Source organism: Pyrgilauda ruficollis, unplaced genomic scaffold (assembly GCF_017590135.1).
Source record: "Pyrgilauda ruficollis isolate IOZ18807 unplaced genomic scaffold, ASM1759013v1 scaffold75, whole genome shotgun sequence".
In the NCBI taxonomy this organism is placed as follows: Eukaryota; Metazoa; Chordata; class Aves; order Passeriformes; family Passeridae; genus Pyrgilauda; species Pyrgilauda ruficollis.
Genome location: NW_024529377.1, coordinates 2,925,032 through 2,940,563, shown reverse-complemented (window position 1 = coordinate 2,940,563; position 15,532 = coordinate 2,925,032). Strand labels below are relative to the sequence as shown.

Genomic DNA, 15,532 nt, shown 5'->3' with positions numbered 1-15,532 from the left:
TTTTTTTTCTCTTTTTTTTTTTTTTTTTTTTTTTTTTTTTTTTTTAATATCCCTTTGCCTGAGATTCTTTTGAAAGATTCTACAAACTTTTCAAGTGCAACTTTCTTTGCTCAAGTGAAAGTGTTATGACAGAGATCAGGGAACAGACAGCAGAGAAAAGGAGTGGAAATACCCCATTTGTGAGAAGCCGTGGTGATCCCTTACCAAGTGCAGCTGTTGTGAAGCTGGCCTGTGGTCCGGGATGGCCTTCCCCACCTTCCCCTTGACGACTCAGCTGAACACAGAACTGATACTCAGTTTTAGGTTCCAGATTGTCCAGTCTTTTAGTTGTGCCTTTTACTGACAATAGAAGTCAAAAGTAAGTAAAGCCAAGGCCCATGTTGAAATATGTTATGGAAGAAAATGTTTGGAAAATACAAGGTAAAATACACAGGCTCCTTTTTTTGTTGTTCTTGATCCAGTAGGAAAAACTAATTAGAAGTATAAAATAACTGTTTTTAAGTTGAGCTCCAACCCAGTCCAAAGGTTGCTTCACCTGCCATTCTTACAGGACAAAACAATACTGGTTGCTTAGTCAATGTCCTTTCTGTACACAGATCTTGGGTTATACTGATTTAGTAACAGCTGTTGTTAAAGGCCCTCTAATGTTTCCTGTAGTATTTTAGGCTATGCATAAAATTTGAAAGCATAGCTGGAGGAGGTCATCTAACTCATAAGCAGGTTTCATTTTCCTATACCATTACTGATAAATATTTTGGTAAGTTATTTGTCTCACTAGGGCCACAATGAACACAATGCAAGAGGGTAAATGTCTCAGCATGTCTCCATACTGCCCACTGCTTTTGAAAAATCTTCCTTTTACATGGGAGTTTGAAACAGCTGCTTCCAATACTGAGTACAGCATTAATCCTAAGGAAGAAGGGGAAAACCTTTTGTTCCTGAAGTGAATATACACTTTCAACAACTGTTGGTGTAACACATCTACATGAACATTATGTGTAGTGATAAACAGTCACACATCCAGTCACAAAAGGTTTAATTTCTATGCACTGTAGAGTCTTTTGAGGCTAATCAAGAACAGAAACACATGAGTTTCAATTGGTAGGTGAAGTTTGTCTCTAAGGGAATTAAAGAACATCCTCTTACCTTCCACAGACATCCAGGACTGATAACGTTTTGCTGGCTTGTACAGAAGTTTTGTTGACACAACAGGTCCATCTCCATTGTGTAACTCAGCATTGATATCAATTATGAGAAAATTATGTCCTCTGTCTGTCAGTCTTGGGGCATACTGTGGCACAGGAGGAACTGAACAAGAATGCATGTGTTAAACTAACCTTTTATCTCCCTATATCAGTAAGAGTCTGGTTATTACTAGATCTGTAGGAAAATGATAGGTGCTCTTCAAAACTCTCATAAAATAGATGGGGCTTTATGAGCTAAAGCTGACAGTTAAGATATTTAAAAAAAAAAAAACCTTGGGTGTTCTTCTAAACCTTATCATCATACTTATTCTTTCAATATACATAATTAGTATGTTACTTATAATGGGTTTTTGTTCATATTCCAACTGTAAATATTTATTCAGGCATTTTCCAGCAGCACAGAGAACAGAGAGATCAGACATGCTGGAGTATAAAGCTGTGCTTAAAATTAGAGAGACAAGGACACTTCAAGAAAGCTTTTACCTTTGACTGCAACTTGAAATGGTTTCTCTGCCATTCCTGCTACTGTCTGCACACTGCAAACCCAAGTTCCTGTATCACCAGGTAGGACTCGATTAATTCTAAACATGGCTTCAGAACGATTACTGGTAGAAATTTCATCAGGCTGAAATGACAAAAGATGTACAGGACCTGAAATATTTGGGCATTTTGGAGTATTCCAATGATGCTTTGAGTTTAGTGATATCTATAAAAAGCATCTATAATGGTCAACTTCATATTTTCATATGTGCTGAGAAGTTCATGGGGTATCCCAGAATACCAAAATTTCATATTATGCTTGAAAACCATAGTATGCATTAACTACAGATAAAGTCAATATAAACATTAGAAATAGCAGAAAGCAATTGATCAGGAGCCTACCCTCAGGACAGTTCCATCTTGCTTCAAGAGTTTGAATTCTTCAGATTTAGGAAGCGGCATCCCTGTTGCTATACAAAATGGCTTGAACTCGACGCCAGAATTGAGTTCCACAGGATCTAGTAAGTTTACTATCTGAGGCGAAAGATCTGCTGAACCTACAGAAGATATATAGTATAATGTCACCCTTCCAACAGACATTTTAAAAGACAGGTTTACGTGTGCAGGCAGTGTAGGTGTCTGGTTCTGCCTTCCCTCATACTTGCTCTCTCTTTTGACTGTAAGACCAGACAGATCGCAACAGTATAATTTGTCTGGTTGGATCAGAGCTTTATTTCCCTATTTGGTTTTGTTCTTGAAAAGTTTCACAAATCAGCAGTGGATTTGTCACTTTATTTATCTAGCTAAAATAATAAATGCTGAGTACATCTTATGGAGTACCTTGCCTGAATCCAATGAGACAAGGTGTGTTAGCTTTGTAAACGTAGCTTTCTCCCAGAGAGACCGAGCAGTTTTAAACTCTGATGTTGTCTCAATGTCTCAGTTATCAATTTCAGGTCATGCAGCTCATGGTATAGGCATGTATACAGCCAACTAAGAGGTAGGTAATGGTAAAAAACCATGAGTTTATACAAAAAGCTGGATGTGCAGCTTCTCTCAGGGCTTAAGGTTAAGATCAATCAAGTCCTATAGAGTAAAGCTTGAAAATCTAATGATATCATCTTAATAAATGCAACATATAGGTCAGAGGCCTAAAAATACTGTACTGCAATGAGGCTGTACAGAAGTGTCTGCGCCCCTGGAAAGTAGTGGGTGGAGCAAGAATACAACAATTTAGTACCTTACTTTACCTTTTTTTTCACATTGCAGACCATGCCATCCAAAGGAGCAGATGCAGCCCTTAAATCTGTCGCATGTTCCTCGATTGTGGCAATTACATTTGAGTTTGCAATCTGGCCCATAAAACCCAGGTTTACATTCTGCAAGTACATATGTTGCAGTTAGTACAAAGGTGCTAGAAAATGTCTTCCAGTATTTTTCAGTCTCATTACAGAAAAAAACTTTTCACATGACTGTAAAATATATAATGTACTTCTCTTCTCTGTTGGTTCCCTTCTGTATTTCCTGTGTGCAGAGCATTAAGGATCCCCCCATTTTTTTTTTTTTTTCACTATACCTTTATCACATTCCAGTCCCATCCATCCTGTGGCACAAGAACAACCATATGGATCTGGCAGACAGAACATAAAGTTTCTGCAGCCATAATTTTCTTTACAGGTCTCTTCACATGTTTTGCCAAATGTGTTGGCTCCGCAAGCTGTTGAAGGGAGAGAGGGAAAGAATAACCCAACGGCATTGTCCATGAAAGAGGCAGTGCTTCTAATGATACTGCATTAGACAAGAGAAAGCATGAACTTAAATTAAAAATAGCACTTTGATCATTCAAAGATATTAATAACTACACCAACTTAAGTCACAGCTGTTCTAATAGTCAAGTACAGGCAGCAGAAACAGTTTTCTCACTGTGAGAATCTGTCAGCCAAGCACCCTTGCTTTAGATCTACGGGACACAGATTCAGCAATAAATTGTGTTTATGAGCCTTTCTAATGTAAAATGGACAATTAGTGCCATGAAACCCAAATATTCTTAGTGGTGAATGCATGTGAATCCGCTGATGATGCTTCTATGATAAGAGCAGCGCTATGCTGGAGTGATTTGAACGCCAACTATTCCAACAGCTTAGCTCTAGTATTTTCAGTGCTGCAATCCAGTCAAATAAAAGGATACATATTTAGCAATGAACCCAAAAGATGCTTGGAGAAATCAAAACAATGTGATGCCAACTCTGATTTTTCCAGAATCCAAACTACTTGCCACAAATACAGATTGGCACAAACAGATATGCGCTGCTGTTATCCCTACAGAGACAAAGCACCCTGTAAGCACAGTAGCAGCTTCTTCAGAAGCAGCCAGGGAATTTCTAGCACATTTCCTTGTGCCAATGTATTCTTAAGATGTCCTGTACTACCATGCACTTAGTCAGCAGCACTGAGCATACTCATTTCAAGGAAGTCATAAGACGGCCCAGATTGGAAGTGACCTCAAAAGATCATCTGGTCCAGCCTTTTGTAAGAAAAGGAGCCTAGGGGATATTAGGTGGCATACTGTCCAAGTGCATATTGATCATGAAGTGTTGGAAACATTCATCATCCCTAGCAAAATAATCTCTACTAGGAGAAGAGAGAAAGAGAGAAATTAAATCACAGCTGAAACAACAGCCAGAACAGAATTCAGGATTAATCTCACCCAACTCTGTCCTGTCTCTAGCACTAGCTGTAAATGCTGCAGCTTTCAAGAGTAAAACCAGGCACTACATATGATGCTTCCCTCAATAATATGCCAATTTCTCTTACTGAGAACAAATTAATAAGCAATTGCTGAAAATACTATTTACTTACCTTTCTCACATGTTTTTCCCATAAAACCTGGAGGACAGATGCATTCCCCAGTATCTTCATGACAAATGCCATTGTTTGTGCAGGAAGGGCAGTGGAAGCTACAGGAAGGGCCCCATTTCTCAGCTTCACATCCTTTTGTGGAAAAATATAATGACATATTTGTTGTCTTCTTATTTACTAACCCTTCGAGTTGTAATATTCTTTTTAGAGCAAACAGCAAAATACCTAAAAGTACAGTCTATATGGAACCCCACACACCAGCCAACTGGACCATTGCTGTTAGCAAGGTAGCAGTAAGTTCAAAATCCAAATTTGTGGCATTAGATTTATTTATTCACTACATCTGGAACTATCATGTCGATATTCATGAATGAAATGTGTGTTACCATCATAAATATTTTCTCTACAATGTGAGATATTTGAACAGCTATCTATTTTTTCACATCAATTTTATATTTTTGTCCAAGTTAACAGAATAGAATTTTCTTTATATCTGATGGACATAGCAGCATGAGCAGCAAAGTATATAAAATACATATTGCAAAATATCCCAACTCATTCTTTCATCCAGTAGGAAGTGAACCTTAAGAGCTAACTAAAACTAAGGTAGCTTGTGAAGTTATCATACTGTATGCTAAAGATTATGAACCTTAGGTTGAGTGTGGTTTGGATATAGCCCACCATAGAGAACAGAGAGACCCAGTGAAGCATTATCTCCTTTATTCATTTGTGGTGTTTGAAAAGCTGAGATGCTGGCAAAAGAGCTAGCTGTCCTGGCAAGAGCTAAGATGAGCTCAGCTTAAATCTGATGGGGTGGTTTTTTCTCTCTCAGTTGTTGACATCAATATCAGCTTGTACCAAAGGCCCTTGGGTAAAACTTTCTTCTGACATAATCTGATAGCAGCAAGCGTCAAGAAAGATTTTGGTCCTTATTTGGGCACAATATGTTTCATTTCAGGTTAATTTTGACTTTTAACTATTAATCAACCCCACATATTAATGGAACTTACGTCTTACAATAAGCCTCGTGTAAGCAGAAGTAAAAAGGTTTCCTCCTATATATCTGGCAGAGTAAACCCCTGCATCCTGTGGTTGAACTTGAGGATAGGAGACTTCCAGCTCTCCTGGCACTTCATGCCTGGGCACAGAGTGGATAAAGGAGCCTGAGGAAGGAGCACACAGATACCACAGACAGACGTCATTCACCCTCTAAATAAAGAAATGAGCTTGCATTGGTTACTAAAGGACAGTTGGGGCAAGCTAACCAGCAGAATTTTTTTTTTATTAATTATTAATTTTCTGACAACTCTAGATACACTGGTTTTCCATAATTGGAGAAGTGCAAGTAAAAAGGAAGAGAAATCTTGAAGAGATTTAGTAGATAAACAGGACAAACAACTTCACATTCAGCTTTGATAAGAGCTTAGGGGTTAAAAGTGTTCATTTTGTTTCTTGGTCTTTTCTGAAGTAAGGGATAACAATCCACAAGGATTCTAGGGTGGCTGGAGTTGAAGAGCAAATGCCAACCAGGTCCAATTCAGTCTGACTAGCACAAAGATTTACTTAGGAGATGAAAGCAGGAAGAACTCAGCATAGCTTTTTCTTTCTTCCCAGATTTAACACCTTTTTGTTTCTTCCAGGTTTTTTCTCTACAGACCATTTTTATTTTATTCTAAGTTTGTTGTGCTTGGTCATACATTGCTAAATTGCTTATTGCTAAATAAGGCAATAGTATTTGGTCTTCTTCCCTCCCTCTGGATCACCAAGTAATAACATTTGAACACTGGTTGCTGTCAAAGAGAAGCTGCATCCATTGAACTTCAGGACCCCCAGGAGTCTTTTCACTCCAGTCTGTTAGAGCAAGGCTGCTGCAGAAGGTTGGTACCAGGTCCAGCTAGATCTCACTGAAATATTTGTGCACATGCTCATCCACACTGTACAAACAAAGTCATCCACCAATATAACCCACATAGCACAGCTGTGATTTTGTGACCACTGCATGTCTGTGTGACACTCACTAAAATAGTTTGGGCTGGAAGGACCCTGAAAGATCATCCAGTTTTGAACCCCATGCCATGGGCAGGGACACCTTGCATCAGGTTTCTCAGGGCCCCATCCAGCCTGGCCTTGAACACTTGCAGGAATGGAGCAACCAACACCTCTATGGACAGCCTGTTCCAGCAATTTACTATGCTCACATATAAAAGTGTCTTTCTTGTACCTGATCTAAACACACCCTTTTTTCAAATTAAAGCCATTCCCCATTGTCCTGTCGCTGTCAGAAGTCCCACTCTATGTTTCCTTCAGCTCCATTAGTACTGGAAGGCTGCTATAGAAGTGTCCCTCTGGACTTCTTGTCTCCTGGCTGCAAATCCCCACTTGCTCACATTAACAACCCAGACAGTCTGATCCTGTTTTGATTCACAAGCTCAAATGGCTGAAAGACTATTACCAATGGTACTCTCATGAATCAAATTGAACTCATCTTCTACATTCCCTTACAGTCACACTGAAAATGCAACAACTTTTTCCCTTTTTTCACTTTTCTTAAATTATTTAGAAGGTAAACGGCATCAGGCAGGACCTCTGATGTCTCTGACCATACATATACTATCAATTTGTCTGTTGTCAAATTTCAGGCAGCCTAGAAATGTAAAACTTTGCTAAGCACCATAACCAAAGCAGCAGAAAGACTGTGACAGTGGGTCACTTTAGTCCATGACAGAACATGACAAACATTCTCCATGAAAACAGGGCCAAATTAAAAGAACAAATAATTAAAGGGATTTGTTTTGAAAATATGGAGGCATTTTCTAGTATCTTTTGAGTTACAAGCTGCATAACAAACTTGACAACAAAGCAATAAGAAAGCCTTATGCTTACAGTCTGTTAAGCAAGGCTCGTTTCTTATGACTTGTTTCCCAAGATGTTATGCCAATGTCTTAAAGCAACCCTGTTTAGCAGAACCATTTCATTGTCTAGACAGCCATTGTGAGATTCTGTAAGGGGGAAGCAGTACCTGAAACAACTGAAGTGAAAGACTGCAACAGCTAAATATAGTAAGAGAAGCCTTTTCTCTTCATTTCCAGCTGCTGTACGAGGACTTCTTAGAAATGTTGTTTCAACATCAACCTCAGCTGAAAAACTTGACCTAACATCCAGAGACAATCTGAGATTTTTTTACTGAATTTCCAGATCAAATCACAGCTGAGGGAGTACCATGATGTAAGCAGTCCTGCTCCAACATCCCATCTGGTTATTTTCTGAGAAACTGGTGACAGGAGATCACAAAATTTTCCTAGGGACCTGTAATGACAACTGATGGCAAACTTGTCTGCTGTGCCCTAAGGTAGCTGAGTCTCTGAAGTGCAAAGAAACAGGTATTTGTGAAAGGCTACTTTGCCTCTTTAAAAGACAACTTTTACCTATTTAACTCTTCCAGCCTCTTGAAGTGCTCCAGGTAATCAGTAACAGGGGTTGAGGCTGCATGAGTTCTTTGGCAGTGTATTGACACTTCTTTACCTCATCCTGCTCTATTTACTCCCTGTTTCCTGGTGGCTCACTGTAAGCTAGACTGTTAAAGATGGAGCAGAACATTATATGTGCTTCCCACAATCATAATTTGTTGTGGTTTAACAATTTGACTATGAAGGCACTGTGAGTTACAGTGCCCTCTGTTTTTAGTATTTTTCTACAGAAGGTAGATAGCAACCTGCACATATTTCTAAGCATCAAGCAGGAGCAACACACAGCTGAACAGTGATTACCTGTCATTTAGGTGCCATGCTAGATAGAAGAGTAGGTGTTACAAAATTACAAAATTTACAATCTGACTAACTTTTGTAGTTGAATGAAATAAGAACTAGATTTTGTTTACAATTTTTTCTTTCTAATAGCAGAGTACTGGTGATTAATTTCTTAGCTTGAAGGTCATCATGGAAGGCAAGAATTCTGAAGAATGAAAAGTGTCACTTGAAAAACTGCAGAAATGCAAGATACTCTAACTGGGCTTTCACAGTGGCCCAGAAAGAAAATCAAACAACCTGAATACATGAAGGGATGTAGAAGGAAATTAAAAATGAAAACAAAAAACAAAGCAGAGACATAAACAGAGGATTGGACATTCTGGTGGAAGAGAAACAGGTCAGATCAACATATTGAATATGGAAAATCACCCCTTTAGGAAACACTAAATGTATGAGGAATAGTGCCTGCTACAGCTGCATAGCATGGGCATCAGCAGCCATAACTTTAAAAGACTTACTTGGCCCTCAGCTAAAATAATTATAGCAGAAAGAGAAAAGACAAGAAAGATTCAATACCATTCTTGTAGATCACTGCATCTTCCTCTTTTGATGCCATTCTGATGAAGGAGATGTTCACATGCTCTCCCTTATTTGCTGTAACAGTCAATGCCACTGGGTGGAAGGAAGCTGAAAACAGAAGTATGTGATAAATAGCAGTTACTATTTACTATTCACTATTTAATAGAGGCAGCAGTTACTGTCTCTATCTGGCCTCTGCCCTGGTAGCTCAGAATTGCTTGCAGCATGAGCCTCACTCAGATTTTGACACCTCAATTTCTTTAGAGAATAAAGTGATTCTCTACCATCAGCAGCCTCAGCCTGTGTTTTGGCCAAAACAGAGGACTTGCCTGTACCCCAAAACAACAGAATGCCACTAGAATCTGAGGCATGAAAAAAATAATTGGCTTCTGGCTGACTGGAAACAGTTTCTAACTAGGAACTCCAACTGGCTGTGAAACACATTCCAAAGTTCCTTCATCTCTTAAGACATTTTTAAAGCAGACTGGAAAAAGTACTGGAAATTCTATTGTATGGAACAAGCCGTCACTGGCAAATAAATACCTAAGGTGATTTAAGTTCTCTTCTACTTAAGCTTTATAATGCAGAACTGTGGATAGTTCAGGAGACCACAATCATTCAGGGCTAGGAGGAGGTGAGGTAGGATGTAGTAGGTCCGTGTTTGTGTTAGTTCACCAAATTCTGGAAATACAGAGAGTGTTGGGTTGCACTAAGAACCAAAGGAAAAATTCATATTCACTGGCTGTGGTATTTTACCAAAATAGTCTCACCTGAAAATATGGCTTAGTGAAAATAAAAATTCTATGTGAGAGACTGGTATAGATCAGCCAGTTTTCCAGCAGGGAAATTGAAATTCATTTTCTTGCTTAAACAGAAAGGAACTTTTATACATTTGTTTGTAGATCTTGATTTAAACAACAAAGAAAGCGCTAGATAAAATGATTTTCCCAACATTTCTGTCTATTTCTTATCAGTACATCACAAGATAAATGGGGAAGGGACAGAAAAAACTCAAGAAATAGGTCTTTCTTGAAATGGCAGTTTAAATGAAACTAGTGAAATGGTAATTTTAATTACCACATTACATTGAAACAAGTTAGAAGTTAAGGATGCTTCCTTTCATTTACTTGGAAAATTCAAAGGGAAAGTTGTGAAGTGTTTTGATGACAAATTCAGGTTTTCAGGCCATTTTTAGCTCTGAGGGTTTATGCCATACTATTGTTTATATGTTCTGTGGAAAAAAAAAAACCTCTTCCAGAATCAGCCAAATTATTAGACATCCTAACTATCAAGCTCCTTACCTGACAGAGAATTTGATACCTTTGTACTTTCCCTTTTAGAGCATTCAGAGGAATGATGCATTGATTTAAACCAATCCCTTTGCTCTTTCTAGATTTGAAGTTTTTTAGCCCTAAGGGTTCCTCCTATGCAAATTCCTCCATGCAACTCCACCTACCTTTGTTTTTCCTTCTGCTGCCACCTGCCTCCCCAGCCAGGTGAATGGGACTTTTCTGACATAAAGTCAGAGTTTCAGCTGAAAGGAATCCTTGAAGACCCATTCATGATCCTAGAAGCTCTGCATTTTCAGAGGTTCCATTTCACAGCAAATATTTTCACAGAAAATGTTTATTTCACAGCAAATATTTTTAAAGGAGCATAGATACAAGTTAATGCAAACTGTTAGACAACTAATTAATTTTAAAAATTGCCCTTTATCTAGAATCATGCCTCCTTTCTTGGTTCATTTTTACAAAACTGTCAATAAAATATCCTTTGGTTCATAGCAACAGTTCGAGAAAAAGAATTTGGAGCTTATGGCTGGCTAAAATTTGGTGGGAAAGAAATGCACGGAGATAGGATCAGAAAGCAGAGAAAAAAATTATGAAGTAACTTTCTGTCATATTTTATATGTAACAGAGCTGCAAAAAATGAGCAGACAGATGCTATATCAAAGTTTGTATGAGGTAGATATTCTGTCAATACCTCCACAACATTATTTATATAGATTTATATATATAAAATCTGAAGGAGTAAAAAGGATTATATTTTTGCAATAAAAGAAAGAACACTTTGATGTTTTCATTACAAAATAGAATTTGAATTAAAAATCAAAATGTTTGTATCACATGATGTAAAATTAAAGAATGAAAATTTGAGCAAGAATGAAGCCATTTTTATCAATCCAAGCCAGCTTCTCTCCTTGGATATTATTTCCTTGAAAATTTTAATATTTTAATGTTTCATTTACAGTTGAAAAAAAGAAAACTATAGAAAACACACAATTCTTTGCAGAATGGAATTTCCATCCCCTGCACAGCTCTAGTGGTTACGCTCTGAGACTCTGCCACACGTTTTCATTCCTTTGTAAGTTATATACAATTGATTTCAGCAGGGGTCTTCCTGCTTCACACTAAGTACATGCATTTTACCTAAACACTGGTATCTACACTTACATCTTAGAAAAACAGAAAATACTAATAAAGAATAATGAACTAAGTTTTCATTAGAAACAGGCAACAAAACCTGAAAGCAATTCCAACTTACTGTCAGCTCCCAAGTTAGAAGTTATTTATTAGTAACAAATGCATGGTGAAAAATCATTATCTATTTAAGAAAAAAAAATAATCCAACAGCTTTTGCAAAAAATTAATTGTTAACTACAAATGATCCTAAGGGGTTTAGTTGCAGTCCTTTCTGGACCAAATTTAGTGAGACAATGCTAATTGTTTCAACAAGATATTGACCTTTTTTATTCCAATCTACTTTTCTTTGCATGTTAGGCTAAACCACAAGACTTTTCTACAGGGTATTGTTGCAATGGAAAGGAATGCACACTCCCTGTTGGGCTCAGCTCCAGTGTATTTTTAGATTGTGACTTGTATTTCATGATTTCACATCTCAAGTGTGCCAATTCCTTATAGAGACATAATGAACTGAGCTGCAGGACAAGTGCCATATTGCTCCACTGCTAGCATTTCCATTATTGTCCCTTTGACAGCTCTGTGGTTGAGTTTCTGTGGGGAAAACTCAATTACATATATGAAAATAAACATTTATTGTGTATAGAAATTGAATAAATTGTATTTGACTAGAAGGAGAACACTCTGTGGTGTTTTATTGTAGAGATGTGTACTTATACAGAATAAGGATCAATCCCCATAAGAAGATAAAGCATAAACTGTTCCCTCACATTGCATGTATGAATATTACATGTGTAACTAGAATGTTTCAGTATAAAGAATTCAGGAGAATGGACTTGTTACTTTCAGAATAGCAGATGGTAAAATAAATCAGGAAAATGAACCTGTTTCTATACTACACAGCAAAATTCTTCACTGTATGTTCATATTTGATAACAGGTATATAATCAGGGAGATGGGAGTTCCCACTGAGTCAGCAGGGCTACCAAATGATTAATGCTTAGTGAGAGTTTCACCAGCTTCTTTCCAGGAGGATGCAAAAGAGTGTCTGCGTTTCCAGAACTACTGCTTCTTCCTTTGACTTTGGTATCTCCAATGGGAAACTACACATTTCAACTCAATTTTTGCTGTTGAAAAACATATTCTGCCTTTAAAAATTATGAAGACAACAACAGTTAAGCGGAAAAAGGTCTGTTTTCCAGATACATATGCTTTGCCAAACCCCACAATCTTTCCTTAACCTCTTTCTCCACTTTCTGTGCACTTTAATAGCTATGAGAATTTCTGATGTACCCCTCTCTCACCCATTTAATCTGATTAGATTACATGCTTTCACTGAGGACTTGCTAGTTTGAATTTCGTTAGTGAAAACTTTTGCAGAGAAAATCTGAGAAGGGTATTCAAGCCTAGAAATTAATCCAAGAAACCTACCAACTACTGGTGTGAATGATACCTCTGTTTAGAGCAACATCTGTCACATAAGAAGACTTCAGAATTTGGTTACTTAAAATTCTCTGTTCCTAGGCCCACAGATATCAAATGGAAAGAACTGATGGATTCAGAAGACATTCTTCCCCCCAGGCATGTTGCTCTACAACAGCTAGAAATGTGCTCAGCTTGCTGGCAGACTGCCACAGGCAGGGTCACATTGACATTCCATGACTATTATCTTATCTCCTCCTCACTGCACCCTCCTTTGAAACAATGGAGTTGTCAGCCTGCATCTGCAGATCTTGGTGACCAATCCAACCCTTCAAAAACCACATTTGGTCAGAGAAAACATAAACCAAAGAAAAATGTATATGTCTTACTTAGCTTGCTGCCAAGCTGCTCATGTTCAAAGAAATAATAATAGACACTGGCTGCAGCTCTTACAAATGAAAAAAATCTCCTATTACAAATTTGTTATGTAAATTCAGGAGATACTACAACAAAAATTGCTCTTACTAAAATCTTATGAAGAAAGATTAAAATTGTCAAGTGTCCTTGCAGACCAGTTGCCATGGCACAAAACATTAGCAGTGCAGTAAAATCTATTTTAAATTATCTTCAGTTTTGAAAATGTGATTGGCTGCAGAAAATTGCTCAAAATTTCTTGTGCCTTTCTGTAGTTGATGGTGATCTCTGATTTGGAAATTGTCCCAGAAGTCTAATGATGTCCAGAAACAAGAGAAATTTTGAACACACGGAAATGCCATTTAATGGACCTTAGAAATCTCACCTTCTTGTCCCACTACATCCCTGTGCATTTGCTTTTACTATTGTAAAATAAAATGAATAGTGAAATCTGTAGTGGATTTTTGTGAATAACCTTCTCAGATTTTGGAAAAGCTCTCTGGACTTCCAGTCCAGATCAGATCAGTGTTGCTGATCTGTAGTTTTACTAAACCTTATGCAAGGCAATTACTTTCTGGCCTCAGGTTGCCCAGAAACAACAATAATCTTTACTTAAGATAGATAGAAAAGTGATGCTTAGCTATCTACATCTCAGACCTGTCAAACTTTTAAAATGGAAGCGTGTTTGAAATCAAGTGTCTGGGATACAAGAAACCCAGTGCAGGAGTTATTCCATGTGTATTATTCCATGTGTTATTCCATGGGGTCAGTGAGGCCACTTTAATTGCTGACTTTGTGCTCCTGACAGTAGCCAGATGCAGGCAGAATACTTACAGATGTCTGACTAACTTCCCCAAGGAAATGACTAGCACCTAGTACCAACCAGTTTCTCTGCACTGTAGAAAAAAAAAAAAAACGGCCTTTAACCAAGTTCATTTTTATTGACTCAGGACTGCCTTGCCTGGTCTGGGACCATGTTTGTGCCCACTTGTGTCAACCAGGAGTAGCTGCCAGTCTGATAGCAGTGCCATGGCAAATTCAGATCTGACCACCATACTGTACCTCCCAGGGGCATCTTCATGGTATGTATCCTTGTCACCTCCTCCTTGAGTTTCCCTTCACAGTAATATGCTCCAATAGTTTCACTGGCCTGTTCCCTCTTCCACACCACTGTTTTGGCTGCTGCTCTCTTGGAATCTTCATTAACTTCCAGTGGTTCTCGGTGCTGGTTTGCCACATCCTCCTGGTCCCGGCCTATCGTGATAGACTCACGGGAACGCCATTTGGAAGTGACACATATAAGTGATGTCTCAGAGTTGCCCACCAGAGGGAAGGAATTGATCAGTATAAGGTCCAGTGCTGCTTCTACTTTACCTAAAAAAAAAAAAAAAAAAAAAAAAAAAAAAAAAAAAAAAATCTAATGAAAAAACAATTTACTGCAGAATTTGATGTGGCCAATCAAATCACCAGGTCAGCTGTGTCACCCACCCAGTGCTCAGGGTTTCTCTGGCTGGTGCCGTGCACAGCGTTCATGCAAAACTGGATGAACACAGATTAAGTATTCTGCTACAATGGCTTGAGGACTTATTTTTTATGACACAAACAGATGGAATTTGCTCTTCTTAGAAAAGGCTGTAAGTCTTGCAAACATGTTGAATTTCTTTTAAGAGCTGTTGTAGAAGCCCAAGGAAAACCACAGGTTGCCAAAGCAGATAGATCCATGTACAGCTAGACATGCACATAAATCCTCAATTATGGTGCTTTTCTGGTATCAGAATTGGTAGATGATCGGGTTGTCAATTTAATAGTGTTTCCTCAATCTCCTTTACCTGAATTTAGTACATATGAACTGATGTAAAGCAATTATGACTCCAGTTATAGGAGATGGTAGTACTTTGAATACTTGGGGTATTTTTTTGCATCTGTTTTATGAATTTCGACTGAATTTTATGAATGTTATGATTTTATAGTCAATCACATTAAATATTTGAAGCCCTAACAGACACTGGCAAGACCCATGGCACAAAGCTACTTATTCAAAAACAAAGAGCAAGTCGGCACCACTAGTTAAGTGACGTCAGGTTTAAATCACTCAAAATTGTTTCTTTTGATCAATAGGACTGCCAGAAGCACATAGAGGTGAAAGTTTCTTGGAAAATGAGTGATACAAGCCTAATTAAAATATCCTCTAGCAGAGTGACACAGTTTTAGCTGTTTTAATGTGCATAGTTGAAGGGAAATTCAGCTCTCCTATAATGAGCAATTGGCAAATAATAGGTGTTTCCCTTTATTTTTTAAGTTCAGGGTAAGGAGAAGGGAAACACTAACATTTTTTCCAGCTGAAACAGGAAGAATAACTGATTTCTTTTATTCATCACATCTATTTTCCTGATTTGGATACAAATAT

General features: G+C 38.0%; 1 protein-coding gene across 3 annotated transcripts in view; it reads right to left on the bottom strand.

The window, feature by feature from the left end:
• Window positions 1-15,532, bottom strand: part of TEK (TEK receptor tyrosine kinase) — a 38,936-nt gene that overhangs the window by 12,311 nt on the left and 11,093 nt on the right. For all 3 annotated transcript variants that reach the window (XM_041486287.1, XM_041486288.1, XM_041486289.1), the window contains exons 2-11: window positions 14,188-14,499; window positions 8,867-8,977; window positions 5,555-5,707; window positions 4,545-4,676; window positions 3,262-3,402; window positions 2,936-3,064; window positions 2,088-2,242; window positions 1,689-1,830; window positions 1,147-1,308; window positions 205-339 (exon numbers count right to left, since the gene is read on the bottom strand). In XM_041486287.1, the coding sequence (XP_041342221.1) occupies window positions 205-339; window positions 1,147-1,308; window positions 1,689-1,830; window positions 2,088-2,242; window positions 2,936-3,064; window positions 3,262-3,402; window positions 4,545-4,676; window positions 5,555-5,707; window positions 8,867-8,977; window positions 14,188-14,499 (1,572 nt within the window). The remainder of the gene's footprint in view (window positions 1-204; window positions 340-1,146; window positions 1,309-1,688; window positions 1,831-2,087; window positions 2,243-2,935; window positions 3,065-3,261; window positions 3,403-4,544; window positions 4,677-5,554; window positions 5,708-8,866; window positions 8,978-14,187; window positions 14,500-15,532) is intronic.